Below are 25,718 nucleotides of genomic sequence, written 5' to 3'. Positions count from 1 at the left end.
AGTGCTCAGTGGTGGACAAACAGGCATTGTTTCTAAATTACCTCAAAAATATCATCATTTTGGTGATATGATACACATCCGCTGCTACCAGTATCTGTGATAAGCTAATATTTGCCAATGCTGATATATCACCCGGGCTCTAATGCAAACTTGATATAATTTTTCCATATAATTATTTTGTCATATTGTTATTAAGCGTCACAAACATTTTCATTTTACAGCTAAACCGTGCAGTGCAAGATGATTCTGAAAACATTTGAGGCGAGAAATAGGCTAACATAATATTGATTCATATTTGATCAGCGCTGCCGAGTTTGACCGTTTGGTTGGAGTTCACAAGTGATGGAAAGCCGGCTCTCATAGACAGCAGCTAGATAGCAGATCTCAGATCAGCTCTTACTGCTTGTTTTCCTCCGATATGTGAAATCTTGCAGGTGCCGTTAAGAGCACCGGAGGACACCGGAGGACACAGAGCAACATGATTTACCTGTTTCATGTACTACTGTCAGGATATAGCGACCGTTTTATAAAAATAATTTTTTTTAATCATATTTGCTCCTCTGTAAGACGGACTTACACTGCTTTCAGAAATTATTAGCCTTGCTAGTCTATCTCTCATGAATGCTGAGCACATGTGGATAAAATATGTAAACATCGGACCAACTAAATCACCCCCGCGCATTCAGCAGCAAGCATTACATTCTATGACCTCTTTACAATCATATTAATGCACATCTTTTGATCGTTTTGTACAGCAATAACATTTTAGATTTACCCACACAGAAAACAGTTAACGCCTTTCAAGACCACTGGTGAGTCGCCCGAAAAGAGGTTCCTCACTTCCCTTTTTGCTCTTTACGTAAACCGCTAACTTGCCATCTCCCTTGCAGAAATTCTGAATTAGCTATTTTAGCTTAGTGCAAAGGTACATAGTGCTCTACTTGCCAACTTGCCAGCTAACCAAACTAGCCGCCCACACACCAGTTTGTTTACAGGAGGCTGCAGGTCTTTGTTGATTCAGTGTGTCATTATTGTCAGAATGAACAAAGCCTAATAATGAGAATAATAATAATTTGCCCAATTCACTCAGATCAATGACTTCTTTCCACGACTTCAAGATTTCTTTGCTTGTTTATCTTAAATCTATACTTGTTCTCGTTTTTGATTGTATTTGCCTTTGTTTTCAGTTTACGAATAGACTCAGTATTTTGACATAATGTTATTTTATTATTATGTTCATTGTTATTTTTATGTTCATTATTTTCATGTTATGTTGGTGTGGTTTGGTTTGGGATGGGATGGAGGGAGAGCCTTTATGTACTGTATATGTCCTCGTTGATGTTACTATGTTGATTGTTTTGTTGTAGAATTTATGTGTTTGTTTAAATTCTTGTCATTATTATGTATGTGCTTAAAGGGACTGTTTGTAACTTTTTACACGCATAAATCACCCGGGTCGGTTTCCCGTGCGTGCTCGCGTGTGGCTATGCTGTTCAGACTCAGACTCCAACACAAACTACAAGGAAGCACCAAAACCACAAAGTTATATATAGTGAAGCCCGTCTTGCAAAACAGTGTTTGCTGCGGTCGTAGTACGCGGAGGAGACCGTAGCTTTGGTCTCCAGGGCCGTAGTCTCTGCTGTACTCTGCTCCTCTGCTCCTCTGCCTGCTTGCCTTCACTCACACAGCGCGCTCGTTCTCGCTCCACCTCACGTTCATTGCCCCACACTACACACTGCAGAAGACTTCGTAGCTCTGAGAATATCTAGTGAATGTACAGTGGATGTTTGTGCAGAAATAAATGCTGCAGCTCCTCCAGACCAACAGAGGTTTCTCGTGTCTTGTGAAGTGACGGGGATCCGCAGAGAGAAACGTTATCGTCTCCGACCGGGTGTCGGTGTCTCCCCTGTTCCCTCCGGCCGCGGTCGGGAGGCTGAAGCAGGAAAAGCTAACACTAGGATCAGCAGTGATTCATGGAGAGACCTCCGTCTTGTCAGCTAACATTACTGTCGAGCAGCTGAAATATAGAGTGATATTGTGGTTTTAGCTGACGTGTGTCGCCTCACTGTTTTGAGCGATGCTCGTTCATGTCTATGTAGAGCGAGCGCGAGCCCGACGCTGACTTTCGTTGACTTAACGGCCACAGGTGTCGCTGTTAACAAGCATTTCTGAATCTTACAAACAGTCCCTTTAAATGTTTGTTAACTTCCGTGTTTTGAGGACCCCTTTGAAAATTAAAAAACAAATGAATGAATAAATAAATAAATAAGACCCAGATTGAAAAAATAAAATACCAAAAATGAACGCCTGCAAAATTGTAGGCCTAGTGTATCTCTGTCTGGGTGCATGCTGAATTTACAGCTTTAAAATATTTGATGTAATGGTATAGCCTATAATTGTACATTTTCTTGTTGCAGTAGGGCCCTTTTTTAAAAAATCAATACATTTTTTTATTATCTACCTGAGTGCCTGATTGGTTTGTGTATGCCACATCCCACCCATGAATTCAGAGACATGTAGCCTAACCCTAATGTGTGCAGCTGTAATATAATAAGCTACTTAATATTGTTAAAAAAAACTTCAAATATCATGCTTTAAAACTTGCACCAATCCAACTTTTCTCCTCGTGTTGTGCCCGTCTCCTCATGTCCCCCTGCTCTGTGCTCTCTGTGGTAACGCGGATGTGAGAGCTAGATTGGTTACCACATGGCTCTCCTCCAACTAGAGGCGCTTGAGAGAGGACCGCTTGCAGAGTTTGAGCGCAGTCGCAGGTTCTCCATCGCCTGGTGCAAGATCTACATCTACCGTCACTCTGCCACTGTCTGGGATCCTCCTTTATATAGACGGGAAACGCAACTAAACCACTTTACTCAACGCGGATCCAGTTTGTTCTCATTTTCCTCTTTTTGCCCCCCTCTCTCCTTTTTTTTCTCCTCCTCACCCCCCTCTGATCAGACTTAACTAGCCTGTATTTTGTAAAGCCAATTGTTAGTGCGCATCATCGCAGGAGCCAAAAGGAGGTTTGCCACTGTTCCATAGGAGACTGGTGAGTAAACGACTCAATGTTTCATGGCTTTCATTTCTATTTTGCATGAGCAGTTTCTGCTTCTTTTTTATTGACATGTGATTAACTTCTCATTAGGCTTCTAACTTGATTGATTGGGTTGATTGGTTTTCAACAAATTTAGTTATTTGTAATGCTGTATAACAATGATATTACATGCAGAAGAGGGAGCCAGTGTTCACAGAAGTTTGTGCTTTTTAGTTACTGAAAGCTTGTTTTTTTCTTATCTGCCCACTTACACTCCTCCTCATTCTGGTTGGACATCAATGTACAATGTCTGTTTTCTGCTCTTCTTTCTTATATGATTGTTATTTTGTTATGTTGTTATCTTTCAATTGAATTAATAGTTGATATTCCACACTGCTCCTCAATTATTGTGATTCATGGCTGATTAAAGGGGCCATGCAGTTACATAATAAGTGAATTGGACTTCTTTCAGCTGATTTGAGCCTTCACATACATATAAGTGTGGACTATTCAATGGGCGTGGTTTTGCATTAATGGGACAGTCCCTTTCAGGAATGATGTAAATTACAGAAAAAGTCACTGACTCCAGGTTTTGATTATGAGGTCACCTTTTAAAATTCTTCTTCTCCTTGTGTGTTTTTCTCTCTCTCTCTCTCTCAGAGGGCTGCTGGAGCGTCATGACAGCTGAGAAGAGCGGGCCCGTTATAAACGGTAAACCAGAGGATGGCAAAGACCCGGAAGGGTCCAGCTCCAGCGTGGACAAGGTGCAGTACATTGAGAGGGGCCACTGGAACAACAAGATCGAGTTTTTCCTGTCTGTGGCTGGAGAGATCATCGGGCTGGGCAACGTCTGGAGGTTTCCTTACCTCTGCTACAAGAATGGAGGAGGTAAAGAAGTTTCAGTTATCTGTGATATACAGTAAGTATGGACATGAACCAAAGAATCAAGGTGGTAGGATATAAGACAAGCTCCCTTGCAGGAAGGAAGAGGTAAGACAGATACGATTGAAAAGGCAAGATTTGAAATAAATATAAGCAAGTATTATCTCTGATTAAACACATAAGTAGGACAGGATATGATCATTAAAATGACACATTCCTGAGTGAAAGTTCTTTTATCTTCTACCGCACCAAAGAGGGAGGTCAATTTTGTTTCTAAGAGCTGTCACTTTATAAAAATTGGCAAGAGAAGTGTCAAAATATGATGTCCTTTATTAATTCATCCATTATGCACCATCGTGTCAATAACAGAGGTGGGTTCCCTCATTAGGCACCGTTAGACAGCACAGTATGGGTCCTCCATCCATCATCTGTAAAGGTCGTTTTACAGTGGAGGGTGGCGTCATAGTGAGCGCTTTCATCCGAATTTTGTGAATTCTTGTTTAAAGTTTAAATTTTTTTGGGGGGTTAAGGTACATTTTAGACTATCAAGCTGTCAGACTTTTTTTTATTCGAGTATTGATTCATGCTCTGTATATATTTTCTTTTGTGTGCATAAAGGTGCGTTCTTCGTTCCATATGTCATCTTCTTCGTGTGCTGTGGTATCCCCGTGTTTTTCCTGGAGACTGCCCTGGGTCAGTTCACCAGTGAGGGAGGCATCACCTGCTGGAGGAAAGTCTGCCCGCTATTTGAGGGTGAGAAAACACACTCTTTAATTATTAAAATCTGAGGATTTTAATAATTAAATAGAAAATCGGAAACTAGACAGAGACAAAGTAGTGATGAAACTCAATTCTTGCACATCCACAACAAACACTATTATATAAATGTATTTCCTCATGATGATCCCGAGTAATTCATCAGTGTTTTTACAAATTGTATCTGTTGTAACACTTATACAGACTCCTACAGGTGTCATACTGACATTAGTCACTGCAGCTGTGAATACTTGCAGGTTACAATAATTTGAAAAATCATCTGCAGTTTTCCATTTTCTTTACCTGTCTCTCTTTGCGTTTTCAGGTATTGGCTATGCAACGCAGGTGATTGAAGCTCATCTAAACGTGTACTATGTAGTGATCCTTGCCTGGGCCATATTCTACCTCTTCAACTGCTTCACCACCGAGCTGCCGTGGGCTAGCTGTGGGCACTACTGGAACACAGGTACTGTAGGAGGGAACAGTGGATAAGAGAGGACATTATTCTTGTGAGCAAAAATAATTGTGTGCATCTTTTTTTGTTTCAAGAGTAAAGAGAATACCTCCTAGGATTTAATGTGCAATGCCATATCTACATCTATAACTGCAGTAAAAAACAACAAGACGTATTTGTATATCCACAGATAACTGTGTCGACTACTATGGAGAAAATGCCACCAACATTACAAACCCCAACGCAAGCTCTCCAGTCATTGAGTTCTGGGAGTGAGTACATTTTTTATTGGATTTTTTCATGTTCTGTCATGTTCATTACTCTTCATGTGAGATTTCACGCTCTGTTTGTGTGTGTAAAGTCTTATTGGAGAGCAAACTCTGATGACGGCTTTCATCCCTATGGATATAAAATATTAATGGTATCACAATTTGTATAAAAACACCACGAGGAGATGCTTTATCAGTTCAGGCAGTCTACAACGTCCTTTAATGTCATTATCTACTATAATGTTTTATAATCTGAGCTTCTGACATTGCCAGACTGTTTCACAGACCACCCCTAACCTCTCCCCCAATAATTAGTCAGCCCTTTTCATATTTGTGTGTCAACATGCCCTGGTAGGCCAGCTGTCTCCCAGCTAGAGCCATGTGTGTGGCAGCGGATCAGGCCTTGTCAGTGTGCAATGCTGACCACACTTCCTGTCCCCCTGCCAGTGGCTTTGTTTACACTGCTGGGTCAAATTGTTTTGTTTCTTTCAAAAGATATTGCAGTCAATTGGTTAAATTAAAACTGCGATCTATATTTTTGTGTCTAAGTCAAAAATGAAGTGACATGATTTGTGTATCGGTGATGAAAACATCAGATTTGGGCCAGCAACATAAACCTAACACCCAGGGAAAGATATGCCCAAAGGAAATGACCAAAAAGACAACCACTATGTTGCTGGCAAAAGTAGTTTTAGCTACCAACCAGGCTTTGTTTAATCAATGCCAAGACACACTGTCATGTTTTGTACTGTATATACAGCATAAAAAAAACATCAGAGCAGGAAGTTAAACAAGCTGTATTTTGCCATCTGTATGGATGTTAACGTTGGTGCTCCACAATATTGTTGCTTATCATCTCATCTTTACATTTAAAAATACTAAGCTTAAATCACTGAAAGAGAGTTTGATGAAAAGACTCACAACACATCTTTCATGCATATATATTTTGTAGGGCTGCAACGAACGATTATTTTCATTGTCGATTAATCTGTTTTCTTGATTAATTGATTAGTTGTTTGGTCTATAAAATGTCAGAAAATGGTGAAAAACGTCAGTCAACTCAGAGATATTCAGTTAACTGTCATACAGGAGTAAAGAAACCAGAAAATATTCACATTTAAGAGGCTGAAATCAGAGAATTTTGACTTTCTTTTTTCTTAAAAAATGACTCAAACTGATTAATTGATTATCAAAATAGTTGGCGATTAATTTAATAGTTGATAACTAATCGATTAATCGTTGCAGATCTATAATTTTGTACATATGTGGAATAATATTACCAGTGCATCACTAAAGTAGTGATATGTCTGGACAAAGTCTTTTTAATGAACCAGAAAAAAAAAAACTTAACAGAAGATATTAATGCACTCGTCCTCATCCTCTAGGAGTCTCTTGCAATAATGTGTTATTTTTTACATTTTAAAAGTTAGACTTGTTTGTTTGGTAAAACTAATTAACGCAGATACTTATGAAGCTGGTTACACAGTATTTATGTGACCAGGTGGAAGATACCTGGCTCCTGTTTGCTTAGCCTCAGTTTGAACCATATCGGACCCGTAAAAACTACAAGATATTATTGTTTACCTCAGAAACTCCCACACCTACTCCGTCATAATCACATACAGTATGCACGCAGGTTGCACTGTAGAAATTTGCCGCTCTTTACACCCATATAAAACTAATTTACACTCGTTTGAGAACACACACAAGTATATTTACACACATTAGCGTTCACATCTTGCCCTCTCGGATGACCGGGGGGGCTGTGTTGGACCTAGCCTGTGGCCGGCCACCAAGAACATGTCACCTTGATCAATGGCTGGTCAGGAGCTGCGGGGGTGAACTCGGTGGCAAAGATTTGGCAGCGCCGTGTAGTTCTGAGGCTCTGAGGCTCGCTTCTCATCCTCCATCAATGCTGTTGCCTGGCTTCCCTTCAACAAACAGGAAACACACTGTTGATTCACCACCAACGACAAGCTGTGATGTCATAATCGCTGATACCGTGCCCTGTATCTGGCACCTACACTGTTACACCTGTAGGAGTATCGCAGGGAAGAACGTTTTATTTGTAGTCCTGTAGTAGAGCTATATTACAGTAACACACTACAAGCCCTCTATTAGGTTTTATTGGCTTGATAACTCTCTACTGCTGAGCAGCATGCTGAAATTAGCCATTTCAAAATATACTTTATTTATCCCCATTGGGAACTTTGTTCACAAGCATGTTGGAGAACTACGGTGTCCTTCAGGTAACGTAAAAATGGCGAAAGGCTCTCTCTAGTGCCAGTGTTTGGTTTGTCTGTTCTGGGCTACTGTAGAAACATGGCGGAGCAACGTGGCGGACTCCTTGAAGAGATATGTAGATATGAAGGGCTCATTCTAAGCTAACGAAAACACAACAATTCTTAGTTTCAGGTGATTATACACTAATGAAAACATAGTCATGGATATTATATTCCATTTCTGCTAATAGATCCCCGAAATGTTACACGCTGGTCCTTTAAAGACAGGTAGGGTGGCTTCTCTAATGTGGGAATTTAGTTGGTCATGTTGGTCAGCAAGTTCACATCTGTGGACCATATTGCCGACAGCTGCTCGACGGCAGGGTATCAGGATGTGAGGTGGAGTAAAAAAAAAACATAAAACAGTTTTCTTGACCATGGTGCTTGTGCTCAATCGTTGTCCCCCAAGGGTGAATTGTCCTTTTGATTCCAGGAGAACCACAATGGTCAGTGGCTGAAGAATCTGCATGACCTATTTTAAGTGGTTTGTGGCCATCACAGTGGAGCAAACCAGACTTCTTACTGCCTGGTAATGTTAGCCTGCACAGTGCAGTTGTCCCACCAGCACATCCTTGATGCTCACTAGCAGCTTAAAGTGTTGGTGATACGAAGCAACATGTCATCTCCAATAAGATTACAATGCCTACTGCCTTTATTATGGAGGTTCGTCCCCATTCCATCAAGGATGCATCATCGAAGGTGTCTTCCTGCTTGGTGTCTCCCTTAAGCCAATCGGACATGATCATCCCAACCCCCCAGGAAGAGTGCCGGTCACTGATCCCAATTTCCGTATTGGCCAAAGGCGGCACTACAACTTCCGTGTCCATCACGTGATGCCATTGGACCCAAGAAGATTTTCTCCCATAGACTTACATTGGGAAAGAGACGTCTGTAACTCAGCGGATAATGTTTTTTGAGGTGAATCAACTTCCCAGAACAAACACTTGATTAGCCCTTATTTAAATCATTAGGTCCTAAAAGCTGTAAAATACACTAATAGCCGAATCCAGTTATCCAGAGTTATTTCACTTCCTTCGTTCATGTGAATTAGATCCAGACCGAGGATGGAGCGAGGGCTGGGAGGCGGAGTTAGCAAGCCGTGATGACACCGTGACGGTTGTGACCCCGTGACCGAGCCATGTGACCGAGCGGACGCTACTGCGCCTGCTCCATGGGCCCAATGGATGCGGAAGATCACCGGAAGATCCGGGTACTTTTCCAGTTGGAAGTCAAGCCATTTTGGCATCATGTGCCACTGAGCAACTTTCATAGGAATGAATGGGGCCCCGCCTCCAACGCTGTATCCAGTTCTCAATGACCACATTAGGACAAAAGAGGATAACACCTCCGTTCACTGTTTGAACAGCTATGGGAAGTCCACTCACAGGGCAAGTAGAGGACACTCAGCAGAAGAGAAGAAGTCTCATTGTTGGAGAAGAACACTTCTTTCCTCACTTCCAGTCATCAGATGGCAGATAGAAAGTGACTTCTAAATTTTAGAAAGAGGCAGTGTAGCCACAAATGTGAAGATTGTTGCCATGCCATCCTCACGTTGTTCAAGACTGCATTGTTCCACACAGACGTAGTTCCACAATTGCTGCTTGGACATTAACGTTGTATTAACTTGTAGTTGCATCCTCAACTGCCAGGTTAGCAGCAGGATGAGGATCAGCCATCATGGATGGAAGGAGGGACTTGCAGAGTGAATCGCAGAGGATCGATAAGGTCATCCAGTACTGCTGGTTAGTCCTCTCAATGTCATGTTGCTCTTTGAGTCGCTGACAGAAAGTGGACGTATGGTTTGGTCAGGATGGCCATATTTATGACAGGTACTGTGTGATAGGATACACCTATCCTGAGTGACTGATGAGTGACTGTACATGGAGAACCAATGAAAGACAATACATATCTTTAGTGATCAAAGCATAGACTGTACATAAGAAGTGGATGTAGTCACTGTGACATCACCCATTGGTTTGTGGACTGCCGTTTTGAAGCCTTGAGTTCAGCGTTTTGGCCATCGCCATCTTGGTTTTTGCAACCGTGACACGAGAGGGTGGAGCTAAGTACAAAGGTCACAATAAACTTTCATGAACTGAAAATACACTGTGAAAGGGTTAACGTTGTAAGATGAAAACACAACTCCCAGACTGGACAACGCCATGGTAGTGACCTGTCAATCACAAGGTAGCCATGCCCTAAAGCATACCCTGCTTTATGGTCTATCTGACTCTAAATGGGACCATAGTTTACTAAATGAACATCATGCTGTATTGAAGAAGACTTGAAACTAGTGATTGAGACCATAAACTTATGTTTACAATGTTTACTGAGGTAATAAATCAAATGAGAATTAGGCTCATTTTCTCATAGACTTCTAGACAATCTGACTTGTTTTTGCAACCAGAGGAGTCGCCCCCTGCTGGCAATTATAATGAATGCAAGTTTAAGGCACTTCCGCATTGGCCTCACTTCTCAGAACCGGAGGTAGCCCACTGGATCAAATCCAATGTGATATAGATTATAGGTTTCTCCATTCAATTACAAAACATGAATGAGTTTTGAGGCTGAAGAAAAACATTTCATTGCACATTATATTTGTAAGTTACTATAGCATGCCAATAGGGTGACTGTGTTTTGAAGTTGAGGCGTAGATGTACTTTGTGGGGTTTGGGGAATGAATTAACTGAACTAGGAACTATGGTTAACCAGCAGACATGGCATTACTATTTATAGCAACCTCAAGCAAATATTTATTTTTCATCATCCTCCCTCTGTGTTTTAAGTTATTTAGCACTTAATGCCTGAAAACTGATCTCAGAGAGTCTGCAGAGGCTCTATGTGCTATGTTCAAACCCACTTTCTGTTTTTCAGAAAGTGTTTACAAAGGCTTCTACTTATGTCACACAAAAGTATGAACTAAATCTAATATATGAATAAAATAAATCATCTGTGTTCTCTGTGCCAAATCAGACGCCGAGTGCTGAAGATATCAGATGGTATTGAGCACATGGGGGGAATGCGCTGGGAGCTGGCCATGTGTCTGGCCCTGGCCTGGTTCATCTGCTACTTCTGCATCTGGAAGGGACCCAAGTCAACCGGCAAGGTGAGACGGAGAAATGCATGTTTACTATTGAGTGTGTGTGTGTGTGTGTGTGTGTGTATGTGAGTTGGTTGAACTCTGATTACCACTTGTAAGTATGTGTGTATGTTTTTTGCATGCTAAACATGAGAAAATTGTATGTGTGTTCTGTTATCGCACCATCCAACTCATGATGGAGATATTTGTACATGAATATGTGAGTGTGCAGGAATATGTGTGCATGCTACTTTGCTGTTACTGCATTTTTTTATTCACTGGAGCAGTTTTAATTTCCGTCTTACACACCGAAACAGCCACAAGATAAAGAACTTTCCCTTCTTCGTCCTCAAAACAACTCCCACATGCATTACCCCCTGCAAATAGAGGACAAAAGGTGTGTGTGCACCACCCACTTCTACCTTTCCTCCCATCACCCTTTCCATTTCAATGTCCTCCTTGAGTCTCTTGTAGCAGCCTCGAGGAGGATAGTGAGGACTCTGCACCTTGCTTTGCTCCCCTTAAGAAACTCCTCTCAGATTCAATGAGCCAAAATGAGTATAGAGAGATAGAGATGGAGTGAAAAAAGAGAGGGAAGAAAGAGAGTAAAGAGAAAAGAGGAGAGGTGTGTGAGGAAAAATTAATGGGTTCACATTCTACATGACGGGGGGAAAAAACGACTAGGCGGCAATGCCTATATCTCCCTGAAGTGTCTTTTGTCTGGCTGTGAAGTAAGAGGGGAGAAGGCTTCTTCATGGCTGGGCTTTAGCAGCCGGTCCAAGATTGATTCCTGTATTCACTGGAGGAAAGGAGAGCGTTCATGAGGAGCATGCAGAGTATATCCTCAGCCTCCGCCTCTGCTGCCTGTCTCTCTCTCTCTCTCTCTCCTGCTATGAGAAATAAACCACAGCTCGCCCGTTGCAAGAGAGAGAGAGAGAGAAAGAGAGAGAGAGAGAGAGAGAGAGAGAGAGAGAGAGAGAGAGAGAGAGAGAGAGTTGCTTTCTTCTCCACAGACCCTACAGCCCATTCAGTTCCGACTCTGCTAAGCTGTTTGCTTTTGTTGGCCGTGTTTGCCAGCCATTCTCGCATTTAAGCCCTCCTGTTAGATTTACGGCGAGGCAGGGGCAAGTTTGACCAGTAAATTTGTGGTGGCTTAAATGTTTACCCGCGGTGAGCTGGATGGAGCATGCGGAGCATCAAAAGTGCATGGAGAGATTGAATATTGTCCTTTTCATCTCCAGAGAGATGGGGAGAAAGAGGGCGAGAAGGTTTAGGGTGTGTGATCGTTTTATTTGACAAATTAAAGGAGGGATTTGCTGGGCAGGAGGCAACTTTTCCCACACTTTCCCCTGTAGGCCACGCTAGGATTAACAAGGCTTAGAGTGGTCAGTCTCATTAAGTCTCGTGGATCCTTACTGTTTAAACATTATCTTGGTATTCATTTAATTTTAAACTTCCGATTCAGGCTTTTAAGGTGAAGAATGTGCAGGATACTCAGTAAGACAGAATGCCGTAAATTTCTGAGGGTAAAATCAAGCTTTAACTGGCACTTGTCCCCACACTGTAACAGTTCACTGCCTCAAATGCTTCATATCCTAATGCTGCTGCTTGCAGTTGTAATGTGACCAGAGTTGTACGGGTAATTGGAGTGTGCATGCGCTTATGAGAGTGTGTTTAGGCCCGTATGTGTGAATGGTCTACTTTATCTTTGTCTGTAGTATGAGCACACCCATTTCAATCTTGTGAATGAAGTTGTGTGTATGCGTGTGTGTACTGATGCTCTTCTGTGCGTGCTTCAAAGAAAAGCACATTTTCCCACACTGCCAGCATCACTCCTCTGGGCTTCTCCTGTTTAAGAGACGTGGCCAGAGGAGCCTTCCTTTCTTTTCAGTCTCCTGGCCCGGCTCTGTTCTGTCCTGTTCTGCCCTCAATTGGACTTTGACTGGATGCCAGCAAGCCAGGGGATGTATGTTGCCCGCCTCTGCCTTCCAAGAGGCCAGGGTCTTTGTTCAATGGGTTTCTAAGAGTCTTGAGATGTCGAGCACAATTCTGCAAAACCTGAATAGTTCAATAAAAAAGGGAGTGTTGGTTTGATGGTGAGCAACTGCTCGCTACTGTACTATACTGAATTTACTACGGCGGAGTTGACTCTAGTGCTGTGCATGACACCCTACCAGATATTATACTGTATATATATAGTTGCAAAATATTAGATGCAGAATTGACTACTAATATACTCCAGGTTTCAGTTTAGATTGATCCTTATTGTAGTTGATATTAATCCAAATGTTGTTAATGTAGTTCTGTAAACTGGGGCTATAATAGTGTATGCTATATGACTGATATGCTAGACTGAAGACATAAAATAAACAGTTCTGGAGAATGCACCTAGAAAGCAGTGGTTCCCATGGCCTATGATGTCCTGTTATGTATATTCTGACATCATAAATATGGTCATACATAGATATACTGTACTTATAGCCATCATGGAAATCCTTATCTTTATATATTAATGGTAATGCTAGTGGATCTTGGTATCACTTTAGTTTGACAGTCCAGTGTTGACTCCAAACAGTATATCAGTAGATATTAAACTGTGTCATCAGCTGATTGTCAAACAGGCTAAAATTTTTAGTAACAGACTGTTGGTCGACTGTCAACAGCTTTACTAAATGTTAGGTATATTCATGGTTTACGATAGGGTGCAATTAGGGTTAAAGTTAAAGGGAGAGTTTGGGTGTTTTGAAGTGGCGTTGTGAGAAGTACTTATCCATATTCAGTGTATTACCTGCAGTACATGATGGTCAGCACACCCCCAATTTTGAGAAACAGACAGTTTCTGCACAGAACCAAGCAATATACTGCTGTAGAAGAGGGCGACAGCAAAACCTATTTTGGCCACCTAAAAGATAGGCTCACCTAAAAAATTTGCATCAATGAAGTGTACGCTATATTTAGAATATTTTCACCGCTATACCTTGCCGCGAGACAGCCGTTTCCAACAGGGAACAGAAGCCGTTGCACCCATCTATGCTCTCGCCAAAGCCACCAGACTCCATTGAAAAAAAAAAAATAACAATTTGACCTCAGAGAACACAGGAGTTGCTGCTCTACCGCTGCCTCGATCAGCTTATTATTAACACGGTGTGTTTCCGTGTAACGTATCGGCGGATGCCTCTCTCATTCAGCAGCCTTGTTATGTCTGTATAACGTTACATTACGTTGTCTCTCATCACGTCAGATCACCGCTTTTTTCTTTCTCAAAATCTAATGGATTGTTCACTGTGCCACACCCCACCCCTCCAAATTTCATTCAGATCCTTCGCAAACGTTTGGAGTGACCATTCTAACAGACAGACAGACAGACAAACATACCAACGCCGGTGAAAACATAACCTCCTTGGCCCAAGGCCTCTGGCCTTGGCGGAGGTACAGTAACTAACCGGTCGAGACAGCGATAGAACAGCAACCCTGTGTAAAATACGTTTTTTTTCAATGGAGCCTGCATTGTTTTGGTGAGATCATAGATAGCAGCTTCAGTTCCCCATTGGAAACATAGACTGTATAGTTGTCTCACACCAAGGTAATGGACTTGCATTTATATAGCGCTTTTCTAGTCTTCCGACCACTCAAAGCGCTTTATGTGCACTACACACTACACTACATGTCAGCATTCACCCATTCACACACTGATGGCGGAGGCTGCTAAGGTGCCAACTTTGGCCATCAGGATCTAATCTAAATACTCATTCACACTCCGATGGCTCAGCCTTCGGGAGCAATTTGGGGTTAAGTGTCTTGCTCAAGGAAGCATCGACATGTGACCCGTAGCAGCCGGGGATCGAACCACCGACCCTCCGATTGGTAGACAACCTGCTCTACCCTCTGAGCCACAGCTAAACATACACTTAAACTGATATTGATTTTTTTTAGGTGGGCCTTTGTTTTATGTGGCTAAAATACATTTACGTGGTACATCGCTTTGCTTCCATGCTGTAACTCTTGTCTGCTTCTCCAAGCCAGGACTATCCCTTTAGGTTTAATTGTAATCAACAACAAATTGGTTAAAAAAGGGTTATAATATTGAACAATAAGTATGCAATAAATCCACAGACTCTGTCTTCTGCTGAGCTGAATGTCAAGAGATACACATACTAGTGTTTGATATTCCCAATAAGATATACCAATGATTAGTTAAAAAACCTTTGATTTGACCAGTCATTCCCAAAGTTTTGACTTCTGACCCCCTAAAACAAAGCAATGCATGTATTTACTTGGGACCACTTGTTATGGGTTATATTACAGTGCACATAAGTTGTGAGCAGTTTTACCAAAGACCGATTTTTCCTCTTTAGATTGTTTAATTTTAGGTTGTTTGATTAGAACTTAAGTAAAATATAAAGTATTTCACAAAAAAAAGCTAAAATTAGAGGAAAGTTAGATAAAAACGTTTTTAAAAAATGATTTTAAGTGGCAGTAGGCAGTATATTTTTGGCATCATTGGGCAAAAATGTCATAATAACCTTTCAGCATATTGTAATTCAAGTGTTCTGAGAGAAAACTAAACTTCTGCTCCTCCTCATGGCTCTGTTTTTTAGGCTGCGTAGTTTGACCGCTTGGTCGGAGTTCGCGAGTGATTGACAGCCGGCATTCATAGATAGCAGCTGGACAGCAGACCTCAAATCAGCTCTGACTGCTTGTTTTCCTCCGGTGTGTGAAATCTTGCAGATGCCGTTAGTTCACCCCTCGTGTTCCTAATGGCATTTGCAAGTTTCTATCGCGCCCAAACCAAAACAACCAATCACAGCCAAGCTAGAGCCAAACTGTCTCTGGGCGGCTGGCGAACTCCGATCAAACTGTCAAACATTCTCATTTTACAGCTAAACAGTTTCTCACATTGTGGTACGTTGTGGCTATGTGTTTGTGTGTGCAACAGCAATAATATCAGTTGTAGTTTTATCGCTAGTCTTCATCTTCCTCTCAGTCCTGTAGTTGTGGTGCATTTAAAAAAAATATATATGTGGATGAGGAGGCGGCCATGTGGGTTAGAGCCCAACATTAATCAGTTGTGACTATTGTTGGCAGTGTTTTTGCTTTGCACAGCTTCACTTTGACTTGAAGTTCTGACAGTGACTCGGTGTCGGCTGTGTTTTGTTCTTTGATCTGTACATAAATTCATATTCTAAATCTGTGCATGTTTATACCTGCAGGTTGTGTATGTGACGGCTACATTTCCTTACGTCATGTTGTTGGTCCTGCTGGTTAGAGGAGTGACGCTGCCAGGAGCATACGAAGGCATCAAGTTCTACCTCTACCCGGACATTTCACGTCTCTCTGACCCTCAGGTAGGCTTTGACCCACTGTATCGCTCTCTTCTACTGCCAATTAGTGTTACAGCTGCAGTTCAGCCAATTAGACTGTTGTCAGGCCGTTAAATAGGCGTTATCGGTCGCTATAAGCACCATAGATGTGGGTCGATAGGGGCCTACTACACCCACTAGTTTTATTATCTGTTCACATGGTAGATCACCAAAAGAAGGTTTAAAAGAACACAACAGTGACCTCTAGCAGCTGTAGTTTTATGACAGGAGCAGAAGAGGATATAAAACTCCATATGGGATGGCAGATTGAGGTGATGGGTGTGACACAAAACACAGGGTTTTCTCCCAGGAGTCCAGGTTTCACATCCCTATGTGAAACCGACGTGTAGTTGTCTTTGTGTTTACAAGCTTTAAATTTCACTTTCACTTTTGAAACGTAGTTCTTTTAAGCCAAACCACAATGTTTTTCCCTAAACTTAACTAAGTGGTTTTGTTACCTAAACCTAAAGAAGTTGTAGTTTTGTAGTCTAAACCTGAAGACGCCTTTTTTGTGCTCAAAACATAACGTGTTGCTTCTAAGTTTTTCTTTTACTGTTACAACGTAGTAGGCATAGTAGGCCCCTAAAGACCCACATGTATGCCGCTTATAGAAAACATAACAGCTATTTAATGGCATGATAAGAGTCGAATCGGGTGCGCAGTTTCATCATGGACCTGCTGTTATCTTTATTTGCGTGTTAGGATCCTACCTCATGTTCAGCAGAAAATATGCACATTTACAAAACCTTTTTTAATTTTAAGTTTAAAGTGTAAAAATAATACCCACACACTACAGCTAAAAAAAACCCAACTGGAATTGTAACACTAACTGGCTGCAGGTATCACATGTGTCAAGGTTGCAGAAGCTATTAGTGTGTCCTTGCATGTAGATGGCGTAGATCATTTTTACAAATACAACTCTACACTGTGGTTGCTATTACCTTTCATGCTGCTGGTGGCGCAGGCTGGAACTGCAAGTCCAGAAACTCTCATCCAGTGATACTGGATACTTAAATAAGACATGGTAAATACTGTACATAATACACACATCTTTGAACTAAAATCCTCTTCATTGTTTATATTGTCCTTGTGACCTGGTGTTTCCTAACGTCAGCTTAAGGCAGCATTAATGTTAATTTGATCAGTTGAATCAGTCTGATTGCACTGTGCTAAAACTGTGACTGTTTTTGCCAGCTTATCTATGAAAGGTAGAAGGTACCAAAGTAAAGCAGGACGGGTTAAAGAGACTAGACTCATGGGAATGAATTTATACCCCTGCCTCACACCCACCTGTCTGGAGCTGAGTAGCTGCCAGGGGGACAGGTGGTGTTGTTGTTACTGTAATGCCATGGGGGATCAGTCCGTTTTTTTTACACCTATCACTGTAATATTGTACCAAAAACACTTTTATTTATAGTATACACAAAACAACTGCTTGTTTAGCTATTTTATGCAGAAAGAAGCTGTTTGCCAAATGGTACCTCTCTAGTAGCAAAAGACAAAAAAGGTGTCTCAAATAGTTAAACACACTTGGCTTCATTTATACATCCCACTCTACAGGCAGTGATACTACTGTGACTTACTGTAATATGGAGCCAAGATTGTCATAGCAGAACTGACACTTCCTGCTGGTGATGAGATGATCAAGGGTCACGTAAATAGTGAGCTTTCAGAGCCTGAAGGGGTTGAAAGTTCACGATTTGAGGCTAATAGAGGTGGCGCATTAACATATAACACGCACACATACACACACACACACACACACACACACACACACACACACACACACGCACACACACACACACACACACGCACACACACACACAGCAGACTCCTTGACCTCGTCTGGAAGAGGCAGACAGCTTGGGTCGCTAGGCAACAGTGCACAAGAAAATGTCAGTGGATGGGGTGTCATGACAACCTGAATCGAGATAGATGAAGAGTTTGAGTGAGAAAGAGAGAACAGGAATGGAAGTATAGATAGATAGATAGATAGATAGATAGATAGATACACAACAATGGATAGTGTGACCACATGTTGTAATATAATTAATGTTGATAAGACTTTCATTTACAGTCATAAAGGACATAAAAGCAGAAAAACATTAGTGACTGTTATTAGAGGGATGCACACAGCTCTTGCATCTCTCCCATCTGACTTTCTCAGAGAGATTGTGATCTCCCATCACTGCTTGAGGGAGGATCAAACAATCAAATCACAGGTTTCTGACAATGATCAGTAGTGCCCTCTGGCTTTTGGCAGACCTAGATAGATAGATAGATAGATTACACGGTGTGTTTATCTGCTCTAACGTTAGCATGCCCGGCTAACGATTGCACCTGTAGTAGTAATCTATTGTTATGTCCAAGGCCAATAAACAACCTGAAAATGCGAAATACTTGCCTGCAAATATACTGTGAAAGGTAAGAACGTAAATAGTGGATCTGGTCTGTGCTACCTCTATCAAAGTTGAAAGGAGTGATGCATATCAATTCATAAAGTTTGCCATCTTAGTTTGGACTTCGGAGCCTCCGTGTTGTTTCATAAATACAGGCGCAACACAACTCGTTCCACACAGTGTGAGCGGTTGATGCCTCTATTTGCGGTGCGAAAGCTCAGAAAATGGACCTTGTCCCGGAAAAAAAAATACTGTAATATTCGCGATGAATGTGAAAGTATTCCTGACAACAGCAGTTTGAAAAAAAAATTGACATTCGAGTTAATCACTCGAAAAAATACAGCCCCAGTGTGTAAAGGCCTTAAGTCACCCAGCTTCAGTGCGACACTAGTGTCTGTTTTCTAACCATGTCTCCTTTGTGTAATCTTTTCATACTTGCTAAATGGGTAGCTCTATTTCAACTCACACATACATTTGAAAACATATCACATTTGATCACTTCCTCCTGTTCAGACTCCAATACTGTCTGAACACCTGTCTTACACTCTTAATGGCAGCATCCAGTCCATGTTGTAAGACACCTTGAATGTGATAACAAGGAAGCATTATTGCCTCGGAAATAAGTAGAAATTGAGTCAGTATGTAACTGTACCGACACACAAGCCAGTCTGTTTTACACAACGTGTTGGGCAAAGCAGCTCCTTGTGGTGAAAGAAGGTGTTAAGAACATACAGTATCATACCGTGACCCTAACTTGGATGATATGATGCAGTATTTAAAGACTAAAACATTAACTCTTGCTAAGCTGCCTGCTACCAGTTATTTTTCACAGTTATATTTATGCATTTCAATTAAAAAAATAAGCCTACAACATGATGTTTTTTTCCAGTTGTTGTCCAGTGAGATGACTGTTGCATCTGTGAATTTAGTAAAGTTAGAGAAACAGAAACAATGATACAGATGGTGAAGGAGCGAGACAAAATGGATCGACAAACAAAGACAAACAGAGAGAGTGAAGGAGGGTGATAAAGAAGCGCCGCTGTTTGGCAGAGGAAGACATTACTTCTGACACCAATGTTAAATTAGCTTCCTCAGGGACAATCAGGGCTCTGTTCTGTTCACCAGGCTGTGTGCAGTGTGTGTGGCTGTGTGTCACTCGCTCTTTTTACACCCCTGAACTTCATCATGTCACCCCTATTCTCTTCCTCCCTATAACTTTCTCTCCTCCTTCTCACCCTCCACTCTGCACTGTGCGTCACTCCTCCTCTCTACACTTCTCACACTCACCAAGATAGTAATATGTGATAAGCCTATACTCCATAGATTTGTTAAAAGCTCACACGTTCAGGTACAAGTAGTCGTCCCTCCACGATTTTTTGTTGAATTCAAAACTAAAAGCTAACTAGCCTCTGTTTTGCCACTTAGGCCTTATGAGACTTATTAACACCTCATAAAGTTGATATGATGAAAGTGTTTACACATTTGCATATCCAGCAAGAAGCTGAATGTGTTAGCTGCTGAATGATCCACTATGTTCACCTACTAGTTGCCAACTTTGTCTGTCTACTGTTTGGTGCTGAGCAGGTTACGTTCAGTGGGATTTTTAGGGCTTTGTTGCTGAAAACTTCAGCCTGCTGCAGCACAAAACAACGCTTTGAGAGTAGGGATGCACCGATCCGACTTTCAGTCCCAATACCGATAGAGATACCTGGGCTTTGGGTATCGTCCGATACCAGTGTTTAATTGATAAGCTGTATGCCTTACTTGGTGGAAGTGACTGGGATCATTCTTTTATGTGTAAGGAAACATCAGGCTTGACTTAAACATTGCTTTCCTAACTTTGTAAAAACAAAATATAACATTTAAATGCATAGATATACATTTATACTGAATTGTTATTTATTATTAAAATAATAAATCGTACACCAGCAACAGAATCTTCAAAATTAACAGGAATTACAATTCAAGTGTAAACCTTTTTAATGAGATTTAAATGATGATTTTCAACAAATTGCGTAAAACTTAAACAGGAATTTAAATTCCAGTATATGATGTAAATAGCATATAGACATAGAATTGAATTGAATAGCTCTGCCTGTTGTTAATGATACCCGATCCAGCTATTTGAGTCAGTATCGGCCCGATATCCGATCCAGTATCTATATCGGTGCATCCCTATTTGAGAACGGTGATAGTGAATCAAAACAGTAAAGTTGTGGGCAGAAGAAACACTTTTAAATCTAACTTTTGTGTTGTTTTGTTGCCATGGAGTCAATTTTGTATATGGAATTTCCGCTATCCCAGACTAATTTTAAAATGTATACGTTATTGAGTTGAATTTAAATAGGAGTAACATCCCTAATGCCGTAATGTCAGCAAAATGTCAGTATACATCTTTTTTAGACCTATCCTATCTATCTAGCTACCTATCTTCTATAGTATTTCATCAACACAATAGTGGTAGAAAACTTCACAGCACATTGACGACCGATGGAGAATGAACATAAAAATCCTAAAAATTGAAAAGCCAAAATTGTTGCATGACAGGAGCAAAATTTGTAAAATTGCACCTAAAGTAACCAGTTTCATTTAATCTCTGCCCGGATGTCATATCTAATCCTGTAATTGGTAGAAAACGGATGTGTTTTGCTTGTTGTTACTGTACTCGGATGCTTGACATTCACTGTGCAGAACGATGTACGTGCAAAGTTTAACACTACAAGGCTGTTGTCAAATTCATCTGCCATCTGAGTTTACAGTAATATGTATGCGTGAGAGCATGATGGACTTTTCAATGAAGTTGGGGAACAAAACATCTGACTGTTTAGCAGAAGCTAAGAACATCCCTCATTTACTCATTGTTGTGATATACATGATGATTATTCAGGACAGGTAAAATAACATTCATTGTATGGGTTCAAAGTAATGTGAGTGAAATCTATCTGATTAATTTCAGTCAAATATCTTGCTGCACTTTACATATAAATATCTAACACCTATGGATCTCATTCACACAAAGAGTGGGACGTGAGGAGCACCGAGAGTGGTACATTTACATTACAAGAACGCTATCTTACAGCCAATGCCATCCACCTTTCACACCGTAGAAAAGTTTCCTGGAGCCACAGTCTCAACATAACCAAACACAAGCCGGCCAAATTAGGCACAACATCAACAAGTGATTCTCTCTGCGCCTGGGCCTTTAAGGTTTCCCTGCGCTGTGCGGCCATCAGCCGAGGGTGAACTAAAGGGAACATTAATGAACATTAGGATAGAAAGGCCTGTTCTTCCACAGGAACAGTCCTGTGTTTGTGAGGTCACAGAAGTTACCGTGGTTACTCCCAGGAGGGAGCGAAGACCGTGCGTTTGTTAATTGTTTCTCGGTGGGGAAATGAGATTAGTGGCTGAATGGTGATGTGAGAGAGTTTTCAAAGAGCCATGCTGCATTAAGTTTGAATTCTCTAGCACACCATGCTATCCTGTGGGTCCTCGGCTCCTGTGCTGAACTACAAACTAGTTTCATAATGCACATTTTACTGCCTCACTGTCTCAGTGAAGAATCTTACTTGTGTAAATCCCCATGTATCCCATGAATCAAAATACTGTGACTCATGTCCACATTATACCTAGATATACTTAGCCGGGAGAAAGAAGGAGATAAAGGTCTTCCATTAAAACAGTGACCTATCCACAAGTATCCAGAATGTTTCCCTTCAACCCAGTGTATTCTGAGATAAACCTGAAGAGGATTAGACCCCTAGAGAAACTTAAGAATGAATGATCTTTGATGATCCCTGCTGCCTAGGACTTTACTCGCAGACATTTCAGCGTAGCAGCTGGTTACGGACCGACACTTCTTCATATCTAAATGTGAAAATAGGTTGTCAGTGTCAAAGTCAGAATGCTTTGACGTTTTGTGAGGTACAACATTGTCTAAGCTCCTTCCACCTTTGCTGGTTTATGGTCTCAAACGCTAGTCTTCTTCAATACAGCATGATCAGCTGTTCATTTAGTAAGTTATGGTCCCATTTAGAGTCAAATAGACCATAAAGCAGGGTCGCTACCACGGCGTTGTCCGGTCTTGGAGTTGTCTGTGTTTTCGTCTTACAACTTTAACCCTTTCACATTGTGTTTTCAGTTCATGAAAGTAGTTAGGTAGTAAACGGCAGTCCACAAACCAGTGGGTGATGTCATAGTGACTACTTCCACTTCTTCTATACAGTCTCTGGAGCTGATGCGGAATCGTGACAAGGAAATGTTTCGGTCTTTTATACTCCGCGCGGGTTTCTCCTCGCGGCCAAACAATATTCTCCCAAACTGTAGGGGGGAGTTTATTGAAAACGCACGTCTATAGCATGGTTTCAGCAGGGTTTTCTCCGATCTACGTCTGCGTAGTTAGAAAATATTGGACGTGCACAGAGAGGCAAAAAACATGGATGTATAAAGAGAACTTAATACTCCCGTTTATTCCTATGACAGTTGCTCAGTGGTGCATGAAGCCGAAATGGCTCGACTGCCGAGAGATAAAATTAGCTGGACCTTCCAGCAATCTTCTGCATCCATTGGGCCCATAGAGCAACCGCACAACCTTTAGGCCCTAATGATTTGAATAAGGGCTATTCAAGTGTTCATACTGGGAAGTTGATTTACCTAAAAAAAAAATTATCCGCTGAGTTACAGACGTATCTTTCACCAATGTAAGTCTATGGGGAAAAGTGTTTTTGGGTCCAATGGCGACAGACACAAGTTATTATGCCACCATTTGGCCACTATGAAAATTTGCTTCAAAGCCCGGTGCTCTTCCTGGGGGCTTGGTGAAAACCCACCGCACGGGACCTCCGCGAAAGGTCATGCCTGAAAGTGTGACGTCACTTTGGTCGTGCGGACACTCACAGCCCTCATGGATGCGTGAAGCATAATGCAAGCTTTAGTTTTATGTGTTAATATACTAAGATTTGCTTATTAGCACCAAACACAAAGTACAAGCTAGTTTAAATTTTTAAATGTAATTTGTCACTTTTTCAAAGCTTTGGCCACAACAAACAAATTCCATTAACTCCCATTCACTATACCATTATACTGCCAATAAGTATTTGAGTTAGAAATAAAAAAAAAGTAGTAATGAAGTAAACCCTAAATTAAACTATAGCCGTCCTCCGTTAATCCGTAACAGTAGAAAGGAATGGAGTTGGTGTGGTGAAATATGAATATTTAGGCACTGGAAGACTTTGAATCTACTTTTAGGATGTTAATCCATGATTCATGCTGCTCCACTGTGTGCCTCTCAGAGGTGAAAGAAAATGTTTGAGCTGAGCCATAATTTCATTACAAAGTCAGTGAGATGATGAAAATCAGGTAGATGAGGGGTAACAAAAGAAATGTGAGGTTTCATTAGAGCAGATAAAGAGTCACCTCTTGACATATCATGGTAATCTCTTTTAAATGGGAAATCCCATTCTACTCATTGTTATTCTGTGATTTAATTAATTAAAAACAATCTCACAAAGATTGTCAGTGACAATAGGTTGAGAAGCATCGATGAAGTGGAAATTAAACTGCAAGCTGGATCAAGAGCAAATGCCTTAAAAGTTTCTCAAGCTTTGATTTGTGTATAAATATCTCTTCGAAGGATGGTGTTCATCCCTCCAGTACAGTTAGAGGCGTTATGCCAAGGAGGATTATAGCTGTTCTGGCTGCTGGAAAAAAAAGTTGACTAACACATACACATAGATCTGTTTATGTACTCTATGTTTATGCCTACGTTTCCTTTAGGTGTGGGTGGATGCTGGAACCCAAATCTTCTTCTCCTATGCCATCTGCTTGGGCTGTCTCACTGCTCTGGGAAGCTACAACGCCTACAACAATAACTGCTACAGGTATACATTTATACTTGCCAACATAAAGACTATAAGAATACAGGTAAAGCTCCACTGGTAAAAGGTGAGTGATGAGAATCGATGGTGTGCCACCTACTGTATCGTTTCAGTTTACGTTCATCACACAACACGACATGTCTGTGCATGAGACTAGTGTAAGGTCTGGTGACAGTTCTTACTGTAAGTGTAATTTCCTCTCCACTTCCTGTCTGTCTTGCTCCTCAGGGACTGCCTCATGCTATGTTGTCTGAACAGCGGCACCAGCTTCGTAGCAGGTTTTGCTATCTTCTCTGTGCTGGGCTTCATGGCCTTCGAACAAGGTGTTCCCATCGAGGCCGTGGCAGAATCTGGTGAGAAAATAACCACCATGTTTCTTAATCAAGTAACCTCCAGAACTGTAATGTGGTAGAGCATAGAGAAAGTCTGTGTGGGTCTTTGTGCCCCCCCCATCCATCGTATTGAGCTAAAATGGATAAACATAACCAGTTATATAACTCCACACTCCTTCACCTAGGCTCCTAGACCACCGCATTATGATTTATTCAAGTGAGTATGAATGATTTAGTGAATGTGACAGAGCGAGAGATTTGAAATGTTTGTCTCAGAGCATGGCGAGGTTTTAAATAATGCGTTTCTAAGGGCCTGTCACCAACTGCAGGTGTTAAATAGCATGCTACCTCTTATTTTGAACCAATCAGTCTTATTTTACAACTGTATCTCATCTCATCTCATTCATGTCCCCCTTAGATCAGACATTGTGCCACTTTGTGCACTTATTTACACGTCTGTTTGCCTTCAGTTCATGTTGAGAGAGATATATATATAAACACTCAGTAGTAAACCACCACCTAGTGGAGGTTTACTAGCCTCTGTATTGTTTTTTGAAAATGTGTTGATAAATGGAATAATCCTGCTTACATCGCAGTCATTGATAAAAAGTGTATAATAAATAATCAGGTCACATCAGGCCCTAATAATTAAGGACATCCCCATTAAGCAGTAAAGGAAAAACTAACAAAAAAATCAGGAGAGAAAAAGAAGAAACATCTGGAAGGACCACATGTAAGCAGATCAGAGATATACAGTATATGAATCATAGAGTAATATGTAATAGTAGCAATAACAACAAGGCCGAGCTCAAGGTCCCACCAAGATAGTATATTGCCATACAGATGAGCACAGTTTACACCAGTCTACTAAAAGGCTCTGCTTATGTGGGCTCCTGGCGAAACAGTGTCAAACTAATAGGCAATATAATATACTGTAGAAGGTTATTATGTGATCATCTCATCTTGAATTGTTTGCTGCTGTAATACGTTTCCTGTTTGTG

General features: G+C 41.2%; 1 protein-coding gene and 1 long non-coding RNA gene across 3 annotated transcripts in view; one reads left to right on the top strand and one right to left on the bottom strand.

Moving 5' to 3' along the window:
• The first annotated feature begins 2,742 nt into the window (after positions 1 to 2,742).
• slc6a11b (solute carrier family 6 member 11b) overlaps positions 2,743 to 25,718 on the top strand; it is a 33,450-nt gene continuing 10,474 nt past the window's right edge. The window contains exons 1-9 of the mRNA XM_037769252.1: positions 2,743 to 3,046; positions 3,692 to 3,919; positions 4,532 to 4,666; positions 4,995 to 5,135; positions 5,314 to 5,395; positions 10,648 to 10,780; positions 15,964 to 16,098; positions 24,285 to 24,388; positions 24,614 to 24,738. Coding sequence (XP_037625180.1) covers positions 3,709 to 3,919; positions 4,532 to 4,666; positions 4,995 to 5,135; positions 5,314 to 5,395; positions 10,648 to 10,780; positions 15,964 to 16,098; positions 24,285 to 24,388; positions 24,614 to 24,738 — 1,066 coding nt within the window. The 5' untranslated portion in view covers positions 2,743 to 3,046; positions 3,692 to 3,708. The remainder of the gene's footprint in view (positions 3,047 to 3,691; positions 3,920 to 4,531; positions 4,667 to 4,994; positions 5,136 to 5,313; positions 5,396 to 10,647; positions 10,781 to 15,963; positions 16,099 to 24,284; positions 24,389 to 24,613; positions 24,739 to 25,718) is intronic.
• On the bottom strand, positions 4,519 to 24,701 carry LOC119488068. Of its 2 annotated transcripts, none has more exons than XR_005206863.1 (4): positions 24,568 to 24,701; positions 7,116 to 7,323; positions 4,973 to 5,138; positions 4,519 to 4,656 (listed from the first exon to the last, which is right to left on the bottom strand). It is a non-coding gene; the product is annotated as an uncharacterized LOC119488068 (long non-coding RNA). The 2 variants fall into 2 exon arrangements; XR_005206864.1 differs by having other exon boundaries at positions 7,200 to 7,323.

The sequence above is a fragment of the Sebastes umbrosus genome, chromosome 1 (assembly GCF_015220745.1).
Source record: "Sebastes umbrosus isolate fSebUmb1 chromosome 1, fSebUmb1.pri, whole genome shotgun sequence".
In the NCBI taxonomy this organism is placed as follows: domain Eukaryota; kingdom Metazoa; phylum Chordata; class Actinopteri; order Perciformes; family Sebastidae; genus Sebastes; species Sebastes umbrosus.
Note: the sequence above shows the minus strand (reverse complement) of the source record. Positions and strands in the feature narration are given on the sequence as shown.